The sequence below is a fragment of the Piliocolobus tephrosceles genome, chromosome 10 (assembly GCF_002776525.5).
Source record: "Piliocolobus tephrosceles isolate RC106 chromosome 10, ASM277652v3, whole genome shotgun sequence".
NCBI lineage: Eukaryota > Metazoa > Chordata > Mammalia > Primates > Cercopithecidae > Piliocolobus > Piliocolobus tephrosceles.
In genome coordinates, this window is record NC_045443.1 from 104242005 (window position 1) to 104262928 (window position 20924).

Genomic DNA, 20924 nt, shown 5'->3' on the forward strand with positions numbered 1-20924 from the left:
AGCAGATGGGCTTTAATGAGCAAATCATATTAGATTCTCTAGTCTAATCCATCCAGAGGTGAGAGGAAAACAACACTGGGAGAAAGCACTCAGGAGCGTAACTCAATCTTCTCTAACAAGAGCCTCAGCAGTCAGCTTGTTTTGCTTCAAGAATAGCAAAGGTTGTTTTCAAGAGCTCTATTTTCAGCCTTTTGGCTTATTTCCATCATTTGTTCCTATAGACCTTTTCCTCATTGCATTTCCTGCTTTTTGCTTTATTTAAAATTCTACTTTACTTCTCAGATCAAATCTCCCCCTTCACCCTTCCCTAAGTATTACAGCCACGCAAGTTCCCATAGTGCCAAGACATTGAATGAGGCATCGATGTAAAGGACTTTGGGAGTGAGAGTTTTTAGAAATGCATGGAATTGACAGACTTTTTTTTTTGAGGTGGAGTCTCACTCTGTTGCCTAGGCTGGAGTGCTGTGGCGTGATTTTGGCTCACTGCGACCTCCGCCCTCTGGGTTCAAGTGATCCTCTTACCTCAGCCTCCCAACTAGCCGGGATCACAGGCACCCGCCAACATGCCTGGCTAATTTTTGTGCTTTTTGTAGAGATGCAGTTTTACCATGTTGGCTAGGCTGGTCTTGAACTCCTGACCTCAGGTGACCCTCCTGCCCCGGCCTCTCTAAGTGGTGGGATTACAGGTGTAAGCCACCACACCCAGCCAACAGACATTCTTGCTTTAATAACCTGAACATGTCATATGTTTCAGAGTAAAAAATTTGAAAGGAACTAGAAGAAAATCACCTTGTTCATGTCTATTTTTCTGTGATTCCAGGATATCTGCCTGGCAACAGTGAGACTGTAAATGGTGCAGTCTCTGAAATCAAGCTGTCATGGCTTAACTCCAGCTCTGCCACTTACAAGCTGTGAAATCTTGGGCAAGGTCCTTAACCTCTCTGTGCCTCAGTTTACTCACCTATAAAATGGGGATAGCAATAGTGTCTAGCTCATAGGGTAGCCATGAAGATGAAATCAGTTGTTCCATAGAAGGTGCTTGAACAGCGTCTGGCGTGGGGTAGGGGCTCAGTCGATCCTTCAGCTCACACCTTCCTTCTGAGACCCACAAGGACAGCCTGGAGCAGGACCCGTCTCCTCCCTGGCATAGGCACAGCCACATCTCCTTCTATGCTACCTAATTCTGCACAAAATATCTGTTCTTCTAAATAAAGGGTCACATAGATCATTCCAGAAGAAATTTTACTCTCCAAGTCACAAGGTCAGTGAACTTTTTTTTAATGATACATCTATTTTCAAAGCCAAACCAAATTTGGGAATTTGTACATTTTAGCCTTGTTCTTATCAAAAGCCATCAAGTTGTTTAAAGAACATTACCGTTTCCTCTAATTATCTTTATATTATATGTTTTAGAATTTCAGTCATTAACTAATTTGAGAAATGTTTACTGAGCACCTGGTATTTGCTAGGTCCTTGTTCTAGGCTCTGGAAATGCAGTGGTGGATAAGGTAGACCAAGAAAAGGAGCCGATGATGGGGGAAATAGCTATATCTCCATCTATAGATATAGATATAGGTAGATAGGTAGATACATAGATAGATAGATTTTTTTTTTTTGGAGACAGAGTTTTGCTCTTGTTGCCCAGGCTGGAGTGCAGTGGCGTGATCTCGGCTCACCGCAACCTCTACCTCCTGGGTTCAAGTGATTCTCCTGCCTCAGCCTCCCAAGTAGCTGGGATTACAGACATGCACCACCACACCCGGCTAATATTGTATTTTTCGTAGAGACAGGGTTTCTCCATGTTGGTTAGGCTGGTATCGAACTCCAGACCTCATGTGATCCACCTGCCTCAGCCTCTCAAAATGTTGGAATTACAGGTGTAAGCCACCATGCCCAACCGAAATATATGTATATATTTAAACTGATGACACTCAGGGTGCAGTGGCTCATGCCTGTAATCCAAGCACTTTGAGAGGCTGAGGTGGGAGGATCACTTGAAGTCAGGAGCTCAAGACTAGTCTGGGCAACATAGTGAGACCCTGTCTCTGCAAAAAACAAAAATCTTAGCTGGGCATGGTGGCATAAACCTGTAGTCTTACCTACTCTGGAGGCTGAGACAGGAGTATGGCTTGAGCCTCGGACTTCAAGACTATAGCAGACTGATTGTGCCACTGTACTCGAGCCTGGGTGACAGAGCAAGACCCTGTCTCTATTTTTAAAAATTACTAATGATTGACAGATAAACAAGTAACGTATTAGATAGTGAGAAGTGCTGTGCAGAGACTTCAACTTGGCTAATAGGATAGTGTCTGAGAGGCTATTTCAGGTTGAGCAGTAAGGGCAAGCTTCTCTGAGAAGGTGACATTTCAGTGGATAGATGGATGACACCATGACAGTGTGAAAACCAGGGACAGGGGAATGTTCCAGGTGGAGAGAACAGCTTCTACAAAGGCCCCACTATTGTAGGTGGCCTCTCCAGATTGAGCAGAGTTGTGCATACAGGTGGTGTATTAGGGCATGTGCCCAGCCTTCACACCCATGGGAGTGTGAGGGACGCTGGAATAGACAGAGCGGGTGTTGGGCAGTGAAGAGGTTATCACAGAGGCTTCAGCCAATCCTACAGGGAGTTCTGAGGTGGGGACAGCCAGTTAAAGATGACCTGAATCAAAGCAACAGATCCAGGCCTTTATCCCCAGCCCCATTGTCCATCACTGGATACAGGCTGCCCCCAGGGCGGGGTGTCACTTGGGAGAGGCAGTTCCCTTCATGTTTTGCTGAGGATCACTCCTTGGAAGGATTCAGCCTCCCAGCAGGGGGAACAATGTGTCAGTGCCCCAGGGCCGTCTGGGCACACACAACATCCACCACTCCTTCCTGGGATGGGAGCAGGCTGAGCTTGCTGAAGGACCAACGAGAAGGTGGCCCATGTGGTTGGAGCATAGCACACAAGGAGGAGAGTGACACAAGATGAGGCGGGAGAAGCGGGCAGGGGAGAGGGTACGTAAGCAGTAAGGAAGAGAAAGTAGGACATTCAACTTAGATAGGAATAGTCATGCTTAAAATGGTGGTGGAGGACAGGTGACCTCCTATGTAAAGCTGCACATGTATCATTTTTTTTAACAATATTGTTTCAGTATAAAAACCTTATCTCTGAAAAGAGAGTGGATGCACCCTCCATTTTACAAGGAAAAGTGACATAATTTACAATGTGCCCCCTTTTTGCTCTGGCTGCCATGGAGTTGAGAGCAAAATCTGATGCTTACATACTTTTTCAATCTCTTCTTTCCTTTGTCTAATTTTCTTCTTCTTTTGTAAGCTTAAAAAATAAAAAAAAAAAAAACAGTATGTAAGTAAATTTATCCTGTTGTTCCTTATTGTTCCCCCTGCTGGGAGGCTGAATCTTTCCACCTCATCTTGTGTCACTCTCCTCCTTGTGTGCTATGCTCCAACCACATGGGCCACCTTCTCGTTGGTCCTTCAGCAAGCTCAGCCTGCTCCCATCCCAGGAAGCAGTGGTGGATGTTGTGTGTGCCCAGACGGCCCTGGGGCATTGAGACAGCCTCCCCCCTGCTGGGAGGCTGAATCCTTCCAAGGAGTGATCCTCAGCAAAACATGAAGGGAACTGCCTCTCCCAAGTGACACCCCGCCCTGGGGGCAGCCTGTATCCAGTGATGGACAATTTACTCATATCCTGGGCGCATTTAAAGTATATTTTTGCTTTACTTTTATTTTATTTACACAAGAAATACATTTCCTTGTTAAAAAATTAAAAACATTATAGGTAAGACTCCAGTCCATTTCTCCTTGTAGTTCTTTGCCTTCTCCTCAAAAGCAACCCTATTACCAGTGAGACATGTGTGTGCATGTGTGCACCTGTGTGTATACATATGTGTAGATATGTATTACAGATATGCATTTGCACACATATGTATCTGTAGAAGTTTCTGAACTGTAGTTTTTAATTTAGCATTGTCTCCTTTATAAAAAGCATGCAGATGTATCACACTAAAAACATGGACCCACAACCTGTTATGCTATATTGATCCACTACTTGCTTTCTTCCTCAGTAGAATGTCCTGAAGCTACACCTATGGTTCATAAACAACAACCTCATTTTAACTGCAGCACAGTGGTCAGCATAAGACAATGGCAGAATTAATGTTGCCATTTCCCTTTTTTTTTTTTTTTTGAGACAGAATCTTGCTCTGTCACTCAGGCTGGAGTGCAATGGCGTGATCTCGGCTCACTGCAACCTCTGCCTCCCAGGTTCAAGCAATTCTTCTGCCTCAGTCTTCCAAGTAGCTGGGATTACAGGCACACACCGCCATGTCCAGTTAATTTTTGTATTTTGGTAGAGATGAGGTTTTACCATGTTGGCCAGGCTGGTCTTGAACTCCCGACCTCAAGTGCTCCAGCCTCCCAAAGTGTTGGGATTACAGGTATGAGCCACCACACCCGGCGCCACTTCCCTTTTGATGAACTTTTAAGTTGTGTTCAAATCTCATCTTTGCCATTGCAACTAGGGCCACACAGAACATCTTCGTGTGTGCCCCCTTGGACACCGTGGGAGTGTTTCTTCATGTCTGTATCAAGAAGCAGAATTGCTCCATTAACACTTGAAGTGTTGATGGGATTGCAAAATTGCCCGTCAAATGGCTTTACCATTTTATATCTTCATCTGCAGTGCAAAATACTTACAAAACAAAACAGGAACCTAACGGTAAGACAAGCGTCTCATTCTCTGAGGCATTTATGTCCTTCATGCTGTGCCCTCTCTCCAGCGGCAGTGCCCAGCCCCTGAGGACAGAGAGCAGGGCAGGCGCGGGAAAGGACACTGGCCGCACCACTAAGGCGCCCGACACCCGCCTGACAGTGCCGAGCTCTCCTGCGACATTTGGCTTGTTATTGGAATTGGGTTAGGAGCTATTTGCTTCTCCTTCTTCCCCTTCCTTGCCACAAGCCCCCTCCCTCTCCCCCTAGAACAAATAACACTTCTCTAAGAACAAATAATACAGCAGCCAAGCAGCCTAAAATAATTGAGGCCACGTGATCTGGAGGCAACTCCCAGCAGAAAACAGGCAAATATTGTCAAATGCCTTCTGCCAAACACTTTCCAGCATCCTTGGTCACGAGGGTTAGTAAATCCCAACTCACTGGGGATGGTGAGCGCTGCTGGAATCCCAGCCGCACAATAACCTCTATTCATGCAGAGAATTTCGAAATGGAAAGCAGCCTGTTCCGCAGTCCCGGCCTACTTGCTGCCAACACATGCCCACTCTGTGGCCCGCCCTCGTCCGCCACCCTTGCCGCCCTTACCCAGAGCTCCTTGTGCACCTTCTGGGTGGGGACATTTTCCCTTCCGGCAATTTACCGAAGAAATGAGGCTCTTCCAAAAAAGAGGAGGACAGAAGATCAAATTGTCACTTTCAGGGGGGGATTGGGGGCAGATTTTCCTTTCTTTTGAAAAAAAATAAATTGAGGACTTGGCTGGTTGACAAGCTATCAATATTCCAAATTAATATGAAACAAAAGAAATTTAGAATTTCTCTTTAGAATGTTCTGGAAGGTCATAGGTAAGAAATTGGGTTTGGCATTGTTCCAAAGAAGAAATACATTGAAGTTTTAGATCAGATCACAGCTGCTAGACCAGACTCATTGGATGTAACCGATAACTGACATTCTGCACCCATTTGTGACTTGATTCTTACTCAACAGCGGCAGAACATTGTCTGCTGTCATAATATGAGTTAGGTAACATAGTTCTAAAAAGGGAGGCTGAACACTTTTAGCTCTGAACGCAACCAGTGTTGATAGATAATGCCACTAGATGTGACTGTGTCCCTCCAGATGACCTCAGCTACAGATGGAGAAAGGTCAGTTAAGCTGGACAACCCAATGCCAAGGGCAGAAATGTCTCAGGGAATGAGATGCTGTGTTGTGGAACCACAACTTTAAAAAAAAAAAAGTATTTTGTGCTGTGGGTAAATGTGTCAAACGGTAAAGCCATTTGATGGGCAATTTTGCAATCCCATCAGCATTTGAAGCACATGTACCCAGCAGCTCTGCTTCTTGATGCCGGCAGGGAGGAACACTCCCACACAGGTGTGTAAGGGGGCACATATGAAGATGTTCTGCACGGCCCTATTCATAATGTCAAAGTGCAGTAGAGATGAGTAGACACTGGGTATAGGTGGAAAGGGACCGCTGAGGAGATAGCTGCTGGTAGGGGATGGTGCCAAAATCACCTCAGCTACTGTCCAGGACCACCAGATTTCTGGGCCTCAAACCTGTAGCCTAGGCCCCAATAGAAGCATTGGGAACCGAATGGAAATCCCAACACTGTGCTTAATACATTGCCTAGTTTTATCAAAAAAAAAAGAAGGGACTTGAATAACCAAAAACTGAGCTGAGAGATTCCAGAAGCTGCCTAAGCCCAGGCCTTACCGGAACACTAATTCAGTATGTTGTAGGTCAAACTCAGGGTAGGAATTGGATGGCTATGGCTACTGTTCTGGTCCAGTTTAGACATTACAATGGCAGAAATAAATCTCTGATTCAGTCCATCGCGCTGCATCAGCCAAACCTACACGTTCAGCAATCGCCTGTGGGATGCCAGGCTTGTCAGGTGATGTCACTGCTGAGCACACCTAATCCTCATGAAAATCCTGCAGAGAAGGCAGGACAGTTACCTGTATTTAAAGAGGAGGAAACCAAGGTAGTCTCTTTCTACACAAAGAGGGGGACATTCCTGACTCCCCAAGGAAATCCTCAACAACGAGGAAGCTGGGTCAGCTGAGGTCCCCTGAGAAATGTCAGGGTCCACACAAACGCATGTTTCCGATTGGCTTGTCTACTTAGCAGCAAAGCATGGCTTAACCATTGTGTAATGAAATAGATTTGTTTTTTGTTTGTTTTATTTTGCTTTGGAGTTTTCTAGACTCAGCCTCAGTCCTAACCAGAGCCCATATGAGCCAAAGCCCACTGTTTTCTATTCATTGGCTGTCTGGTGGTGTTATCTCCCTCGCTCCCATCTTCCTTCTGGTAAACTGTCGGTTTCTTAAAGGCTAGGGCAAGGGTAGTGTCTTCTTGTTCATGGCTGTATTCTACAGTGGCTGGCACATAGTAGGTGCTCAGTAAACATATGCTGACTGACCAAATGCATGTCAATTTCTGGCACAGAGTGAGAACTTTAGAGGCATCATACCTGAGTTCATACTTTTTAGCCTAGCTTTTCCCAGCTGAGTGACTGTGGACAAGCCACTTGACTTCCTTGACCCTCCATTTCTTCCTCTATGTCCTGGGGCATAGTGTTACTCATCTTGTGCGGGTAGTGAAAGCAAATATGAACATCGCTAGCGCAAAGTAGGCACTTGAAAATGTAAATCAAATGTATGAATATTAACCGTGCTTTTCCTTTAACCACCCAGGTAGTAAGATTAATAAAATACCAGAGTCCCTTGACCTGTGCAAAAGCCTGTCTTCCTTCCTGTCAGCCTTTCCTCCTTTCCCATCCTTCCTCCTGCAGTGTTTACCGACTGTGTTCAGGACACAGTGCTAGGAACCATGTTAACATCAATGGGAATTTGGCTTGGTCCCTGCCCTCGAAGGCCTTTCAGTTTAAGAGACAAAACATTACCTGAATATTCCACAATATTGTAAAATAGCGCTGATCGTTATTCTTTATTGAGTGTCCCCCACAATAAAGGGCCTCAGGCTGTGCATGGATTCTTGTCTAGTCCTCACAGCAAGCTTGGGAGATGGTACAGTTTCTCTCATTTTACAGGTGAAGGAAGTGAGGGAGTTCAAGTAACATGCCCCAGGCTCTACAGCTTGTAAGTGGTGGAAGCAGGATTCAAACTCAGTGATCTCAAACTCTAAAACCAGTGCTGCCTCCTGAGGAAAGCTATTTGGGCCATAAACTATGAGGAACTATGGCCATCCCTGGGAAGTAGTGAGAGCTTTATGAGTAGAGGATGTGGCTTTTCTACAGACATAACAATACCTGGCATTTAGACCACTGCAGCACTCTACATGTTACCGAAGGAATAAACGAATCTGGCAAGGAGGAAAGGATGAAGAAGTGGTTAGCAGATGGGGTTGGTTGTGCACTGAATGTAGTTCCAAGGAAGAGAAATGTGAGTTGAGCCTTGATGCGTGGAGCATGGTGGAAGAGGTCATCCCCTGCAGTAGGAAAGTAACGGATCGTGTGTGGGAGTGGAAGGTGACCAGGTGTGTCTCAGGAGCAGGAAACAGTCCAGTTGGCTGGAAAGAGGTTTACGTGTGGGAAAGCAGGCCGGAAAAGGAGCCAGGGGCCTTGGATGCCACGGTCAGGAATCTGGACTTTTGTGGAGAAGGAACAGGGAGCCACTGATGGGTGTAGACTACTGTCTCGTCCTGATTGCTTAAAAAGGGTTTTTTTTTTTTTTTTTTTTTTGTTTTTTTTTTTGTTTTTTTACATAGCTTACAGTCCCAGATCTCTGTGATAACTTCAATGATAAGTTATAATAGTTAATATTTTTAAAAATCCTGTTGCCTTGTAAAGTCTGAGCGTTCTGTAAAAAAAAAAAAAAAAAAAAAAAAAAAATCCTGTTGTCTTTTTTTTGTTTTTTGTAAAAGAGAATAAAAAAGTTTCTGTTCTTGACATGTGTTCAAGAACTTGAGAAGTGAGCACTTTGAGCTGATGCAGAGCGACCTTTCCTAAGAATACATCAATCATGCTGCTCCCATGCTATAAAACAGCTAATTGGTTGGAAAGATCTCTGTGTATACATATAAGAAATCACAGGTTTAAAATGAGGACAGTGGGAAATTATGCCAGGTGCTGAAACATTGGCTTTTCATTTTAAGTGCTGATACAAAGCTTCCTCCATGTGCCCTAGGAGGCCACATGCTGAAACCTTGTGAGGAAGTCTTCTTAAAAATATATAACTCAGATAATGACTCATGTTAGCTAGCAGACTGAGCTCATTATCTCTCCATAATAGGATAGGCTCAATTCAAATATAATCAAGTTGTTAAATAGAAGATAAGGAAAATGGAAGAAGTGGGGAATTTTTTTGTGATCATTAAAAAAAAAACCCAGGTATAATGGAGCATTGTTCACCATGTCAGACTAATGATGTCCTCTAAAAGAGAGGAGGAAACGGGAAAATTTCATCAGATATGAAGAAGAATAATTAACTGCCTTTCTTTCTGCCATGCCTTGGTCAGGGAAGTGGACATTCCAATTAGCAACTTGAGCAGACAGGCAGAACCTCTGGATTTTGTGAGGTTTGGGCAAAGGTGTCATGATGCTATTCCTGTAGAAACTCATCAAGCATCAAAGGGGCCCTTCCCTGCCAATTACATCCATTTGTTCATAGAGCTTATTAAAATGCTTCATAGTTATAAGCCACCTAGTTACTTTGAGGCTCAGAAGCTCCGGAAAGAGGAACAAAACATGGGCTGAAATACACTTATTTAGGAGGCTCTGGCCTTTGACAGGTAACTGTTTAATTAGCTCAGCCTGTGTGAACCATGACTTAAACCTATCTGATTTGAATAGTTTGTTGCTGCTATGGGTTCATTTGATGTGATGTTTCTTAACCATGATCTTGTATTTTAATCTTGACCTCTTGGCCAGATTTAGTGAGCACACAAGTCACAAGAACAACAAACGGAAACTGAGGCACAGGGAGCTTAAATAAAGTAACTAATGAGTGAAGGTGCCAGGAATGTACTTGGAAACTCATGCTGTTTAACGCCTCATTTGAAAGCATGATTTTCACCCTTAACTGTCCTCTCCTTTTGCACTTCTGACCGTGGGGAATGGAGCCCTCCATTCATGCGTTCTGCCCAGTTAGGAACCTGAGAGTTTGCTCGGTTGCTCCTGTCCTCCTCACATCTGGCAGCATGAGGCCCACACCCTAAGTGTTATCTCTGCCCCCACAACCACTGCTTCAGTTCATGCCACATCATTTCCTGCCAGAACTATTATAGTAGCTTCTAATTGGTCTCCTGTGTTCATTCATTCATTCAACAAGTCCTAATTAATCAGCCACTACGTGCCAGGCTTTGATCGTCCTCCTGGGCCACCTCCCCTAGAGGCGCAGAGCAAACTTTCCAAAGAATGCATTGAGCATGCCACTCCCATGCTTAAAAAAGCCAAAAAAAATTTTTAGCCAAAAAAAATTCTAGGCCGAAAAAATTTTTAGGAAACCATTAGCAAAAATAAGCAAAAAGGGATATTTTATCTTCCCCACAATTTGTCATACACAAAATTGCGGTTGCCCAAATTGTTCTTACATATGCATGAAGAATGGAAAATGTTCCACTACAAGTGTTGAAGTCAAATCTCTTTTAAAAACTGCTTAATGGAACTCTCAAAAGTCAAAGATGGCCAGGCAGGGTGGCTCATGCCTGTAATCCCAGCACTTTGGAAGGCTGAGGCGGGAGGATCATTTGAGGTCAGGAGTTCGAGACCAGCCTGGCCAACATGGAGAAACCTCATCTTTACTAAAAATACAAAAATTAGCCAGGTATGGTGGTGGGTACCTGTAATCCCAGCTACTTAGGAGACTGAGGCAGGAGAATTGCTTGAACCCTGGAGGCGGAGGTTGCAGTGAGCCGAGATGGCGCCACTTCACTCCAGCCTGGGTGACAGAGTGAGACTCTGTCTCAAAAGAAAAAAAAAAGGAAAGTCTAAGATGATACCTATGAGACAGGTGTTTCGTTGTTGTTTTTGTTGTTTGACATTCTTTTATTATACTCAAGCCATTCCTGGCAAATAGAACATATTAAGCTTGAAATTATTGTTTAAATTACTAAACTATTATTAAATTATTAAATTAAATTTGTTTAAATTAATGTCAGTTATTGTTGTTATTGATGATACTATTATCATTATCATTATTATTATTCCTATAGCATCCTGGAAGCACTCAGGTCTTCCTGACTCCTCTGAGTCTTTGTTTCTTTCAGTCTTCCTGAGTACAACTCTACTACCTTCTTCTGAAAATAACATTTTTATAGTAACTCTTCAACTCCAAGGGAGTGCTAAATTCTTAAGCCAAATCATATCCATTTGTGCGGCATTTAAAGACTCCCTCCACCTCCCATGGTTCTTCCCTTCAGATACCCCTTCCTTCTCTCTCCACTCGGATCGGCATCTCCATCATTCAAAACACATGGCACTGTCTCCCATCCTCGCTGTTCTACTTGCCTGGAACCTCCCTCCTTCCCCCAGCTACCATGGCAGAATACCAGAGAGGTTTGGAGTGAGACAAACCCTCCTATTTACTAGCTGCATGACTGGGCAAATGAGTTACACCCTCTAAGCCTCAGATTCCTATCCTGAAACATATGTATAAATACCTACCTCATACCATACGGTTATTGTGAGATCAAATGAGACCATGGATACCCAGGGCCCAGCACCTAGTAAGAGCTCAACAGATGCTAGCTATTGTTGTTGTTTGTTGTTACACAATTCCAAACCCAATTCTTCCATGAAACTTTAATTATCTACTCTCATCTACACATCAATCTCTCTGTTTTCCCACCTTCAACTATACTTATGGTCAGGCGTTTATAGTAATTAAATATTATTTCTTATGCATGCTTCTCCCCAAATAGACTACAAAGTTAACTAGGACATAGATCATGTCTTATGCCAACACAAGTGCCTACAGGAGCCAGACAAGGAACAGAAAATAGACAGGGTACAAAGAAATAGGGAGGAGTGAGGACTCTGGCCAACTCCAGGGCACATGTAGCTCTGGCCAATTGTCGTCGTGCGGGAATATGGGTCCAGTGTTGCCAGATCTCAGCTTTTTCAAAAGAAGCCAGAAATCCAGATTCTTATGTGCAATGTCCTGAATTTTAAAAATTGGGCCAACACTGTTCAGGCCAAAACAAAGCATGTCTGTGAGACCCCAGTTTGAGAAAGCTGTCTTATTCAGATGGCCCCTACAAGTTTGTACGCGAGCTGGTTATTTGGACCTCTGAACTCACTTTTATAGAGAAACAATGCCGTGAATGGCAGTTAGGGGTCCAGGCTAACCTCCCAGGCTGATTTTCATTCATACTGAACCTGAAGCTTAGGAAAGTCCTAAGAAACCTGTTCTTTATGTGAAACCCTTTTCCCACTGGAAAACACACTTAGAATTCCAATTTATGATGTCAAAGACATACATCAGAATGTAAGCCTGTTCAGGACAGGACCATTGTTTTGTTCACCACTGTTTCCTTAATGTCTAGAACATCATCTGGCACTTAGTAAATACTTGTTGAGTTAAAGGTTATCTATGTCTTTGTCCATCTGTCTACCATTAATCTGTTCACTGTATGCAAACATGAACTATCTTGCTCACTGTGATATCCCCAGTGCCTGGCAGCTGATAAGATCAATAAATATTTGTTGAATGAATAAATGACTGAAATAATCTATCCATAAGACACTTATTGAGCACCTACTGTGTGCCAAGGAATATGCTGTGTCTCAAGGATGCAGAAGTGACTCAGACACTAACTATCCCAGCCTCAAGGAATTTGATCACCTAGAAAGGATTGCATCAACTGTTTCTGGGAACATTTCTAAAAACCATCCCAAGTTACTCAGTGTTCCCCATCCCAGAAGACGGGGAGTGGATGAGATGATCGGGGACTGTTCAGCACCAGGTTTTGTCTTGGTGCTGACAGGTCTGTGTCCCTAGGGTTGTGTTCCCCCTCTGCGGGGTTTGGATATGAAATGATTGAACTGATGTTCTTGCAATCACATGTTGGAATGACTTGAACAAGCGCTGCCCTTTCAAGTGGGCACCTTGGGGGGCCGTGTCCTCATTCCACTTCACTTACGACAGTGCTGGGCCACTTCTTTGGCAAATGCTCTCAGAGGGAGTTTTGAAGCCACTTGAGGACACTTGTTTCATCACTTTGGAATTATGCCTTATTTCTGACCCAAAATATTGGGGCTGGGGGACGGGTTTCCAGTTACTTTATTCCCCCAACTTGCTTCCAAATGACTTTGGGTTGTTTCCTAAAATCTAGTTAATGATCAAAGGAGAAATGTTTCTGTTGGTGAGTTGATTTAGCAGTAGGTGCCCCAGGCTTTGAAGGCATGACCCTAAGAGAAGTTCCCAAATTGCCTTGTGCCACAGCAGTTTTCTTGGGAAAGGTATTTAACCTTCCAGAGTGCCTAGGACAATGGAGGCAAGATTCATTTGGATGCCTACATTCTGGTGTTTGGGTTAAAGAATAATAAATTATTTAAACCCTGTATCTAATTTTTGTTTATATCCCCAATATCTAGCACAGAGTCAGGATATATCATGCCCAAAAATGTTTTCTGGAGAGGAAGAATGAATTATGAGGAGGTCTGACATTTTCTCAGTGCCTCCCATGCACGTGCCAGGCACCACACGGATGCTTGTCCCACGTTACCTCATCTAATCATTATAACCACTTTAGAAGGCACTCACAATTCAATACCACCAAAAGGAAACTGAGGCCTGAGCTTAAGTAACTTGCCCAGCGTCACCAAGCCAGCAAGTGACAAGGCTTGGATGTAAACCCAGTTGTAGAAAATCTCTCCTATAGAATTCCTAACAGAGACTCAGTAAGAAGGTAATGGGTATAGAATCATTACCCCCTAGCACAGCAGAGAAGAAGAGGATTCGAAAGTAATCACGGAGCCAACTTCCTCCTCTGGTCACGAGACCTCCCTTCAGTCAGCAGATTAGTGGCTGGACAGCTGTAGAGGCCTCTCCCAGGGCATTGGTTTCCCCAGACAATCTGCCTCCATTGTGCTTGTCAGTCAACGAGCTCCAAGATGTTGACACATCCTCCTTTGGCTTTTAGCTATTACAGATGGCTCCTCAAGTGGGTCTGTGGTTCATTTCTGGCTGACTGGGGCACCCACAAGACCCTGTGTAGTTTTTGGAGTTTGCAGGTATCTGATTTAGCCAGAACAAGGCCAGGCCAATGACAGTACAGCGTAGAGGATCTGGGAATTTGGGCTGAAAAAGTAGCCTAGTGTCATACCCAAAGGGGCCAGGATTCTGACGCTGCCAAGCCACTCATGCCAGGCTTGACCTTGGGTAGCTTGCTTTGCCTTCCTGGGCCCCAGCTTCTCCACCTGTAGAAAGAGCACTATTTCTAAGGTCTGCCCATCTCTGGAGGACTAGAAAGAACAGACCGTTCTTGCTTGGGGAAGGTAACACAGTTTTTGCTCACTGGGCATTTATTTCCCTAGGCTGGAGGAGAACTATGAGATTGCAGAGGGGGTCTGCATCCCTCGCAGTGCCCTCTATATGCATTACCTGGATTTCTGTGAGAAGAATGATACCCAACCTGTCAATGCTGCCAGCTTTGGAAAGGTGAGTCCAACCTCATCAGGCTTGTCCTCCCCACCACCCCAACTTTCAGTAATTTATACACGGTTTTAAAGCATTTTAGCTATTTTTTTAAAGTTATCAAAGTACTTACTTTGGTACTTTGACAACTTCAACTTCACTGTAATACTTTGCTATCAAAATTTCAAACAATTCAAAAACATTGTAAAGTAAGAAGGGTATGTCTAACTTGAATTTCCTTAGTACTTAACTTTCACAAAGCAACTTATTTTCTCTGAGGGGCAAATATTGAACTCACAAGTGTGTTACACGGATGTCAATCAACCTGGGACAGGCAACCTGCTTGGCTTAGTCATGTAGATGCTTGGAGAAACTGGAAATGGCCCTGTATCCTTAGATTGGAGGTGTGGGAGTCCTCTGCAAGGAGGGGTACTATCTGCATTATCATCACAGTCCTAACTGTTCTCTTGCCACCTTATAATAAAAATACAATCCACATTTAGAGCCATGTCTACAAAAAATTGTTAGCACTGAGCATTCCCATTTAATAGGCCAAGGAAAGCTGTTGGGGCATTCTTTAAGACTGATCATTTATTTATTCAATGGCTAAAAATCTGTATTTTACACCAAAAAAAAACCACCCAATTTGAGTCAATACACCTAAACCCTTCCTCCTTTTGTTAGCTTCGTTTTTCTACGTGTAATTTTTCCTGCATCTGCTAACAAAAATAGGCTTGTTCTGTACCACGATTCTTTATCAGTTATACGAAGGGCTGAAATGGCAGAAAGAGGTCAGTGTATGAGTTTCAGGAATTCCCTTTTCAGATCCCCAACAGATAAATCATCAGTAGGAAAAAACAAAGAGCAGTGTTAGGGCTGGGCCAACCACCCTGGAGAGCCCAAAAACGGAGTAGCTGAGAAATGGCTTCATTCAATAAATTGGGAGGATGCTCTGTGATGACTTGGGGAGGAAAAAATGTTTTTGTGTTGATTAACACAATTTCTCCAAAGTGAAAGGGATGTTTTTTAAAAGTCAATGGAGAAATCACCTTTGACTATTTCTTTCATTCATTTCTTCAGTCCTTCAGTATTGGTAGAGACTGGCTGTGTGGCAGGCCCTGTGTTAAGTAGTGGCAGTGGGGACCCAGAAAGGAACTCAGTATGGCTCTGCTATGGAGGTGCCCCTCAGCAGGTGGGAGAAGGGAGAGCACACACCGTGGATGTGTATGCTACCAGAGCTTAGTCAGGTGTTTGCGGTCCTGGAATATTCAGTGGCACCTACAAACCCCCTCGCAGAGGCCACAGTGGAGAGCCCAAATGAGGCCTCTTACGTACAGGCTGGGGGACAGGTTAGGTGAACCAAAAGACCAGGAATCCTCAGTTTCCTGGACTTATTATCTAACCTCTCTGAGCCTCAGCTGCCCCAGCTTCCTCAGGGGGATGTTGCAAGAGTCGACTGAGATGATGTCGGTGGATGATGGAAGGTACTGTTTACTCATTCATCCAGTAACTCAGATATTTATTAAGCACCTACCATGTGCTATTACAACTGTTGCTGTTATGAATTCCGCGTGAGATGTCTGTGCATAGACATAAATAGATATTTGTTAGCTTATATTCTGCAAAACAAACAAAAACCCTCACCACTTTTAGAAGCTCGGATTTGCCTGCATAAGAAGCCTCTATTCTCTTTTTCTCAACTAAACTCTTTTTGTAACCCTGTTAGCTTGTGTTTTTCTTGACCTCCTGATTTAGGTAAAATCAGTTTAAGCTCACGCCTTCACCTCAACACCCCAGTCCCATTTTTGTTTTAAGTCTCAAGCCTGCCCCAAGACTTCAGCAAATCTCAAGGCATTTGCATTCTCAGGGTCACCTTGACTTGGGACTCTTCCTTCTGGTCATTAGCCATGTGTGGCTGTTTAACTTAAAGTTAAACAAAATAAAAACTTCAGTTCACTAGCAGTTGCATTAACCACATTTCAAATACTCAAGGGCCACATGTGACTAGAAGCTACCATATTGGGCAGTGCAGAATGGAACGTTCCCAGCATCACAGAAAGTTCTAGCAGACAGTCCTGTGTTATACTGCAGTGAGTCAAGGAGGAAACTCAGCACCCCCTTTGCTTTTCGCAAGACAGCCCACAGGAAGCCTCTGTGATCCTAGTAGAGTGAGATTTGTAGGAGAGGTTTACATCCCAAACAGGGTCCTACGGAACAGACATACCCCACTTCAAAATGCTCTTCAACCTCTTCACCACAGTGGGGGCTTACTGGCCCTGCCCCTGCTGGTTCCCAAAACTAGTCCCAGCCCTTCTCCACCCTGCTGTCTCCCTTTTCTCCTCTTCCGTCTCCCTTCTCCTCATTCTCCTCTCCCCCTCCTCCTTGGACACCCCCCAACAAATGTCTCTCTTCTGCAATCTTTGGTTTCTGCTGACATCTATGCCCGTAGAGGTGTCTCACTTACCCCAAATAGCTTTTCAAACTATTTTTCCAAACAATACATTTTCTCCCTAAGAATTATACTGCCAGCTGCTTCCAAAATAGTCATTAAAAAAAATCTAAACTCCATCTTATCTTCAGCCTGAAAACAAGGAAATACTCAAATGGCATTAAGAGCACAAATGCAAATGCTCTGTGCAGCTGCCTTGCCATCAATTTCAAATGGACTGGGAATTGGGGCTGTCCTTCCAGCCACAGAGGACAGGAGCTGCCTGCTAAGGGTTTCCACACTGAGCTTGCTGGATTGAAATCCCAGACACATTTGCCTTTCCTGAGGACTCCAGCATGCTGCAGCTGTCATCTCCTTGAGAGAAAGGGACTAGTTGTTCTGTGAAACTTTGAGGTGGAATCATGGACAGTCTTCCTTCGAGCAGATCCATCCAAACTTATGATTCATTGATGAACTTTTAACTTAGAGCAGGTGAGGTTTAATATTTCAGCTTAGCTTTTGGAGAACAAATATGTCGGTAGTAGTCTCTACCCAGCTTGCAAGTGGGCTGAGGCAACACAGACATCAATGCTGAAGCTGTCCCCCAGGGGGACCTGGTTGGGATACCATTCTTCATAAAGTGGGTGGCAGCCATTGCTTCGCTGCAAGGAAGATCTGAAATATAAATCCTCTTTCCAAGTCTCTGACCAAGCCCCATAAGCACCAACTTCCAGTAACGCTGTATTGACTTTGGGTCCCAGAATTAATTTAGGGAGTGTAGAGAATGTGAAAGCTTCTAGCTGAACTGGTCTTGTGCCTGCTTTCTCTGTTAAGGGTAATGAAAAGTCATCCGACTTGGAGTCATTGAACTTTTCTGAGCTCGCATTTCCTTATCTTTAGACAGGAATAATCCCTCACAAAACTAGGGATAAAATGAGACAGTGCTTATGAGGGTGTTTTTTGCAACTATAAAGTGCTCTGCCCATCAAATAAATCATCGTTCTCTCAATGAGGGCCTCATTCCATCTCACCTCCTGTATTTCCTTACCGTGCTTTATTTTTCTTTATAGCATTTATCATGACTTGAAATAGATATATTTATACATTTATACAGTATAGTTTTTTCTCTCTCTACAGATATATAGCTAACTTTCCCTACTGCTATTCTAGGCTTGCCAAATATCTGTATCTATATCTATATCTATATCTACACCTACCATGAGAGTATAGAGAAGCATTATATATACATAATGATTTTGTTTTGTCTGTCACCTCTAGAATGAAAGCTCTATGAGGACTTTTTTGTTCATTATGCGTCCTCTACACCCAAAACAATGCCTGGCACAGAATAAGCCCTCAGATATTTGTTACACATTGTATGATTTATATTTACATTACTTGTCAGGGACGATGTGAATCATTTTTAGGTAGGTGAACTCATTTAACCTTCATGATAATAACTCTATGAAACTGGTGTTGTATCCATTTTCCTTTAGCCCATTTACTGAGTAGGAATGAACTTACTGAGGTACACATGGAAATTAGCTGTATTTTTACTCACTTTGAAAAATCGCCTTCAGAGTTCTCTGTCCAACTCTTCCTGTTCTGATGATGATGTCTTCAGAGGAAATCCCACAGCATCTGGCCATGTTCACCCATCACATCAGTCTTGGTTGAATAATTACAGCTCATTCTCAGCTATTAAAAAGTGCAGTTCAGTCCAATTTAAAACTTCAGTCTCACATCTAAGTCAGGACTTCTTCCTCCTTGTGGCTTAGAATTTGCTCTGGGAAAGAGGGGTAGGGTCAGCTTTTTCTCCTTCCTTTTCTGGCTCCTCCAGGGTTGGAGATGGGAGATAGTGGAGGGGGAAAGGCAACAAGAGTCATTCGACCAACTGGAGCTCACTGGGGGCTTCTCCTAGCTATCAATGCCTTCTGCTATGACTGTCACCTAAATGCTGGGGCCAGGGGTCCTGTCATAGGTTTTGGGGGAGCCACTGTGGATTTCTATCCACATTAACTGAGAGATGCACTCTCTAGCCAACCTCCTACCACCTCCACTCACAGGCTGCTTTGGCCCCGCAGGTGACTGAGGAGTCCCTCTGTCGCTCTGTTATTGTGTTGGAAGTTTCTGGCCAACTCACTGCACACTGTTACACCCTGATTCTTAGAGATGCCCAGAGGAGCCCCACAAAGCAGAATTGGCAGATAGAACAGGCTGAACTCAATGAAGCATAAACAAAAAATAGCTTTGCTTTGTTCCAAGTTTGTCTGTGGCTCACTTCCTTCCCTGACCCCTGATGGTTGCATGGCAGATTTAACAGCTTTTGGGTTATTGATTATAAGAACAAGCATCTTCTCAATAATTTAGACTCTCTTTTAGATGTTAAAACTCCACTCCAGTCCAGTTCTTGAATTTAAAACTGCAGTCTCACATCTACTTCAAAACTCCTCCCTAGCCCAGCTTGGGTCTGCCTATCTCTGGCTTGGACACCCACAGTAAGGAAGGGAAGAGTGTGATCTGATCTTCTCCTCTTCCCTGGCCTTTCCCTCCTGCTCCTGGTCCCTTTAGGTGTGTTAGACTGAGAAAAAAATACTTCCAGAATATAACTCTAGCTCTCCAGGGAAACAGTGAAATAAATTTTTAGAGAACAACAGAACTATAAATTGAAACAAACATATGGTAATAGGGATCAGAATTGGCATGCACATGACATTGTCCAAGCTTATCAATAGGCAGTTTTTTAACAGATGGTAGAAGTGTCTAGCTCTGTCTAACTTAGAATGCAACATTCAGTTTTCATACAATTAAATAGCAAACATTTATGTAGGGCTTTCTCTATACCTGGTACCGTTCTAAGCACTTTACATGTATCAACCTTGTCTAGTCCTCTAAATAACTCTATGAGGTAGATACTGTTGTTGTTCCCATTCCATGGATGGTAAACTGAGTCCCAGAGAAGTTGGGTGATTTGCCAAGTTCACACAGCCAGTAAGTGGTGGACTCAGGATGTGAACCAGGGAAATATGGCTCTGGAGCCCATGTCCTTAGCCACCTCGTTTACACAGGATGAGTTATTTCAGGGCTAGGCTAGGTATGTGTAGAGGCAGGTTTTGTGCACACACTTGTCCTTTTGACTTTGTTGTAGTTGTTAGTAGTCATCTGGTGACCTCCTAGGTGATGGAATTTTGGAGAGAAGTCTCAGCCTCTCTGTATCTCAGGGATCACTACAGTTGAGAAATGTTTTCCCAGATCTTCCCAGCTGGGGTGTTCTGGGTACTGTGGACTCTGGGGTACTGAATACTACCTCCCTCAGCACTCCGGTTCATCCGTTTATCTGATATTCATTTATCTCATGTCTGTGTGGGTCAAGTCCCATGCTGGGAGATGGGATACAGAGTGAAGTCTGCCTTCGAGGGAACGACCCTGTAGAAGAGACATATACACATGAGTGACTGCAAAACAAGATGGCAAATGCACTTCCCGAGCATGAATGCAAGATTGGAAGGACACAGGATTGGAAGGATGCTTCCTCCTTGTGGGGGTGAGGGGCAGCCTGAGAACCAGGCTAGTCGTGGAAAAGCTCCAGGTACTGAGCATCCCCCTTCCCTCAGCCCACAACCCTGGAAGATCCATGAAAGCTAACATGGGTGTTTTAATTTCACCAGAAACCTCCTTCTCCTGCTTGACCACTTGTCTTTCAGAAACTCTAAAACAAAAACTCTACCCACACAAAGATGGAACATCACTGCGTTTGGCCAACAAGCTAAACCTTTTCAGAGAGAAAAACTGAGCCTCAGATTTTTGAGCAAAGAGAACATCTCTAACCTACAAATGAGTTGCTTTCCAAGCATTTGAAAGATGCATTTCAGTAGAGCAGAGGTCCTCAGCCACTGGTCTGTGGACTGGTACTGGTCCATGGTCTGTTAGGAACTGGGCCACACAGCAGGAGGTGAGTAGGTGGGCAAGTGAGCGAGCATTACCTCCTGAGCTCCGCCCCCTGTCAGATCAGTAGTGGCATTAGATCTTCATAGGAGTGAGAACCTTATTGTGAACTGCACTTGTGAGGGATCTAGGTTGTGTACTCCTTATGAAAATCTAATGCCTGATGATCTGAAGTGGAACAGTTTCATCCTGAAACCATTCCTTCAACCTGTCTGTGGGAA

At 43.9% G+C, this 20924-nt stretch overlaps 1 protein-coding gene and 1 long non-coding RNA gene across 3 annotated transcripts in view; one reads left to right on the plus strand and one right to left on the minus strand.

The window, feature by feature from the left end:
* Positions 1-20924, minus strand: part of LOC111528398 — a 275213-nt gene that overhangs the window by 140767 nt on the left and 113522 nt on the right. The window lies entirely within an intron of this gene.
* Positions 1-20924, plus strand: part of RFX4 (regulatory factor X4) — a 179150-nt gene that overhangs the window by 56773 nt on the left and 101453 nt on the right. For both annotated transcript variants that reach the window (XM_023194451.3, XM_023194372.3), the window contains exon 4: positions 14231-14354. In XM_023194451.3, coding sequence (XP_023050219.1) covers positions 14231-14354 — 124 coding nt within the window. The remainder of the gene's footprint in view (positions 1-14230; positions 14355-20924) is intronic.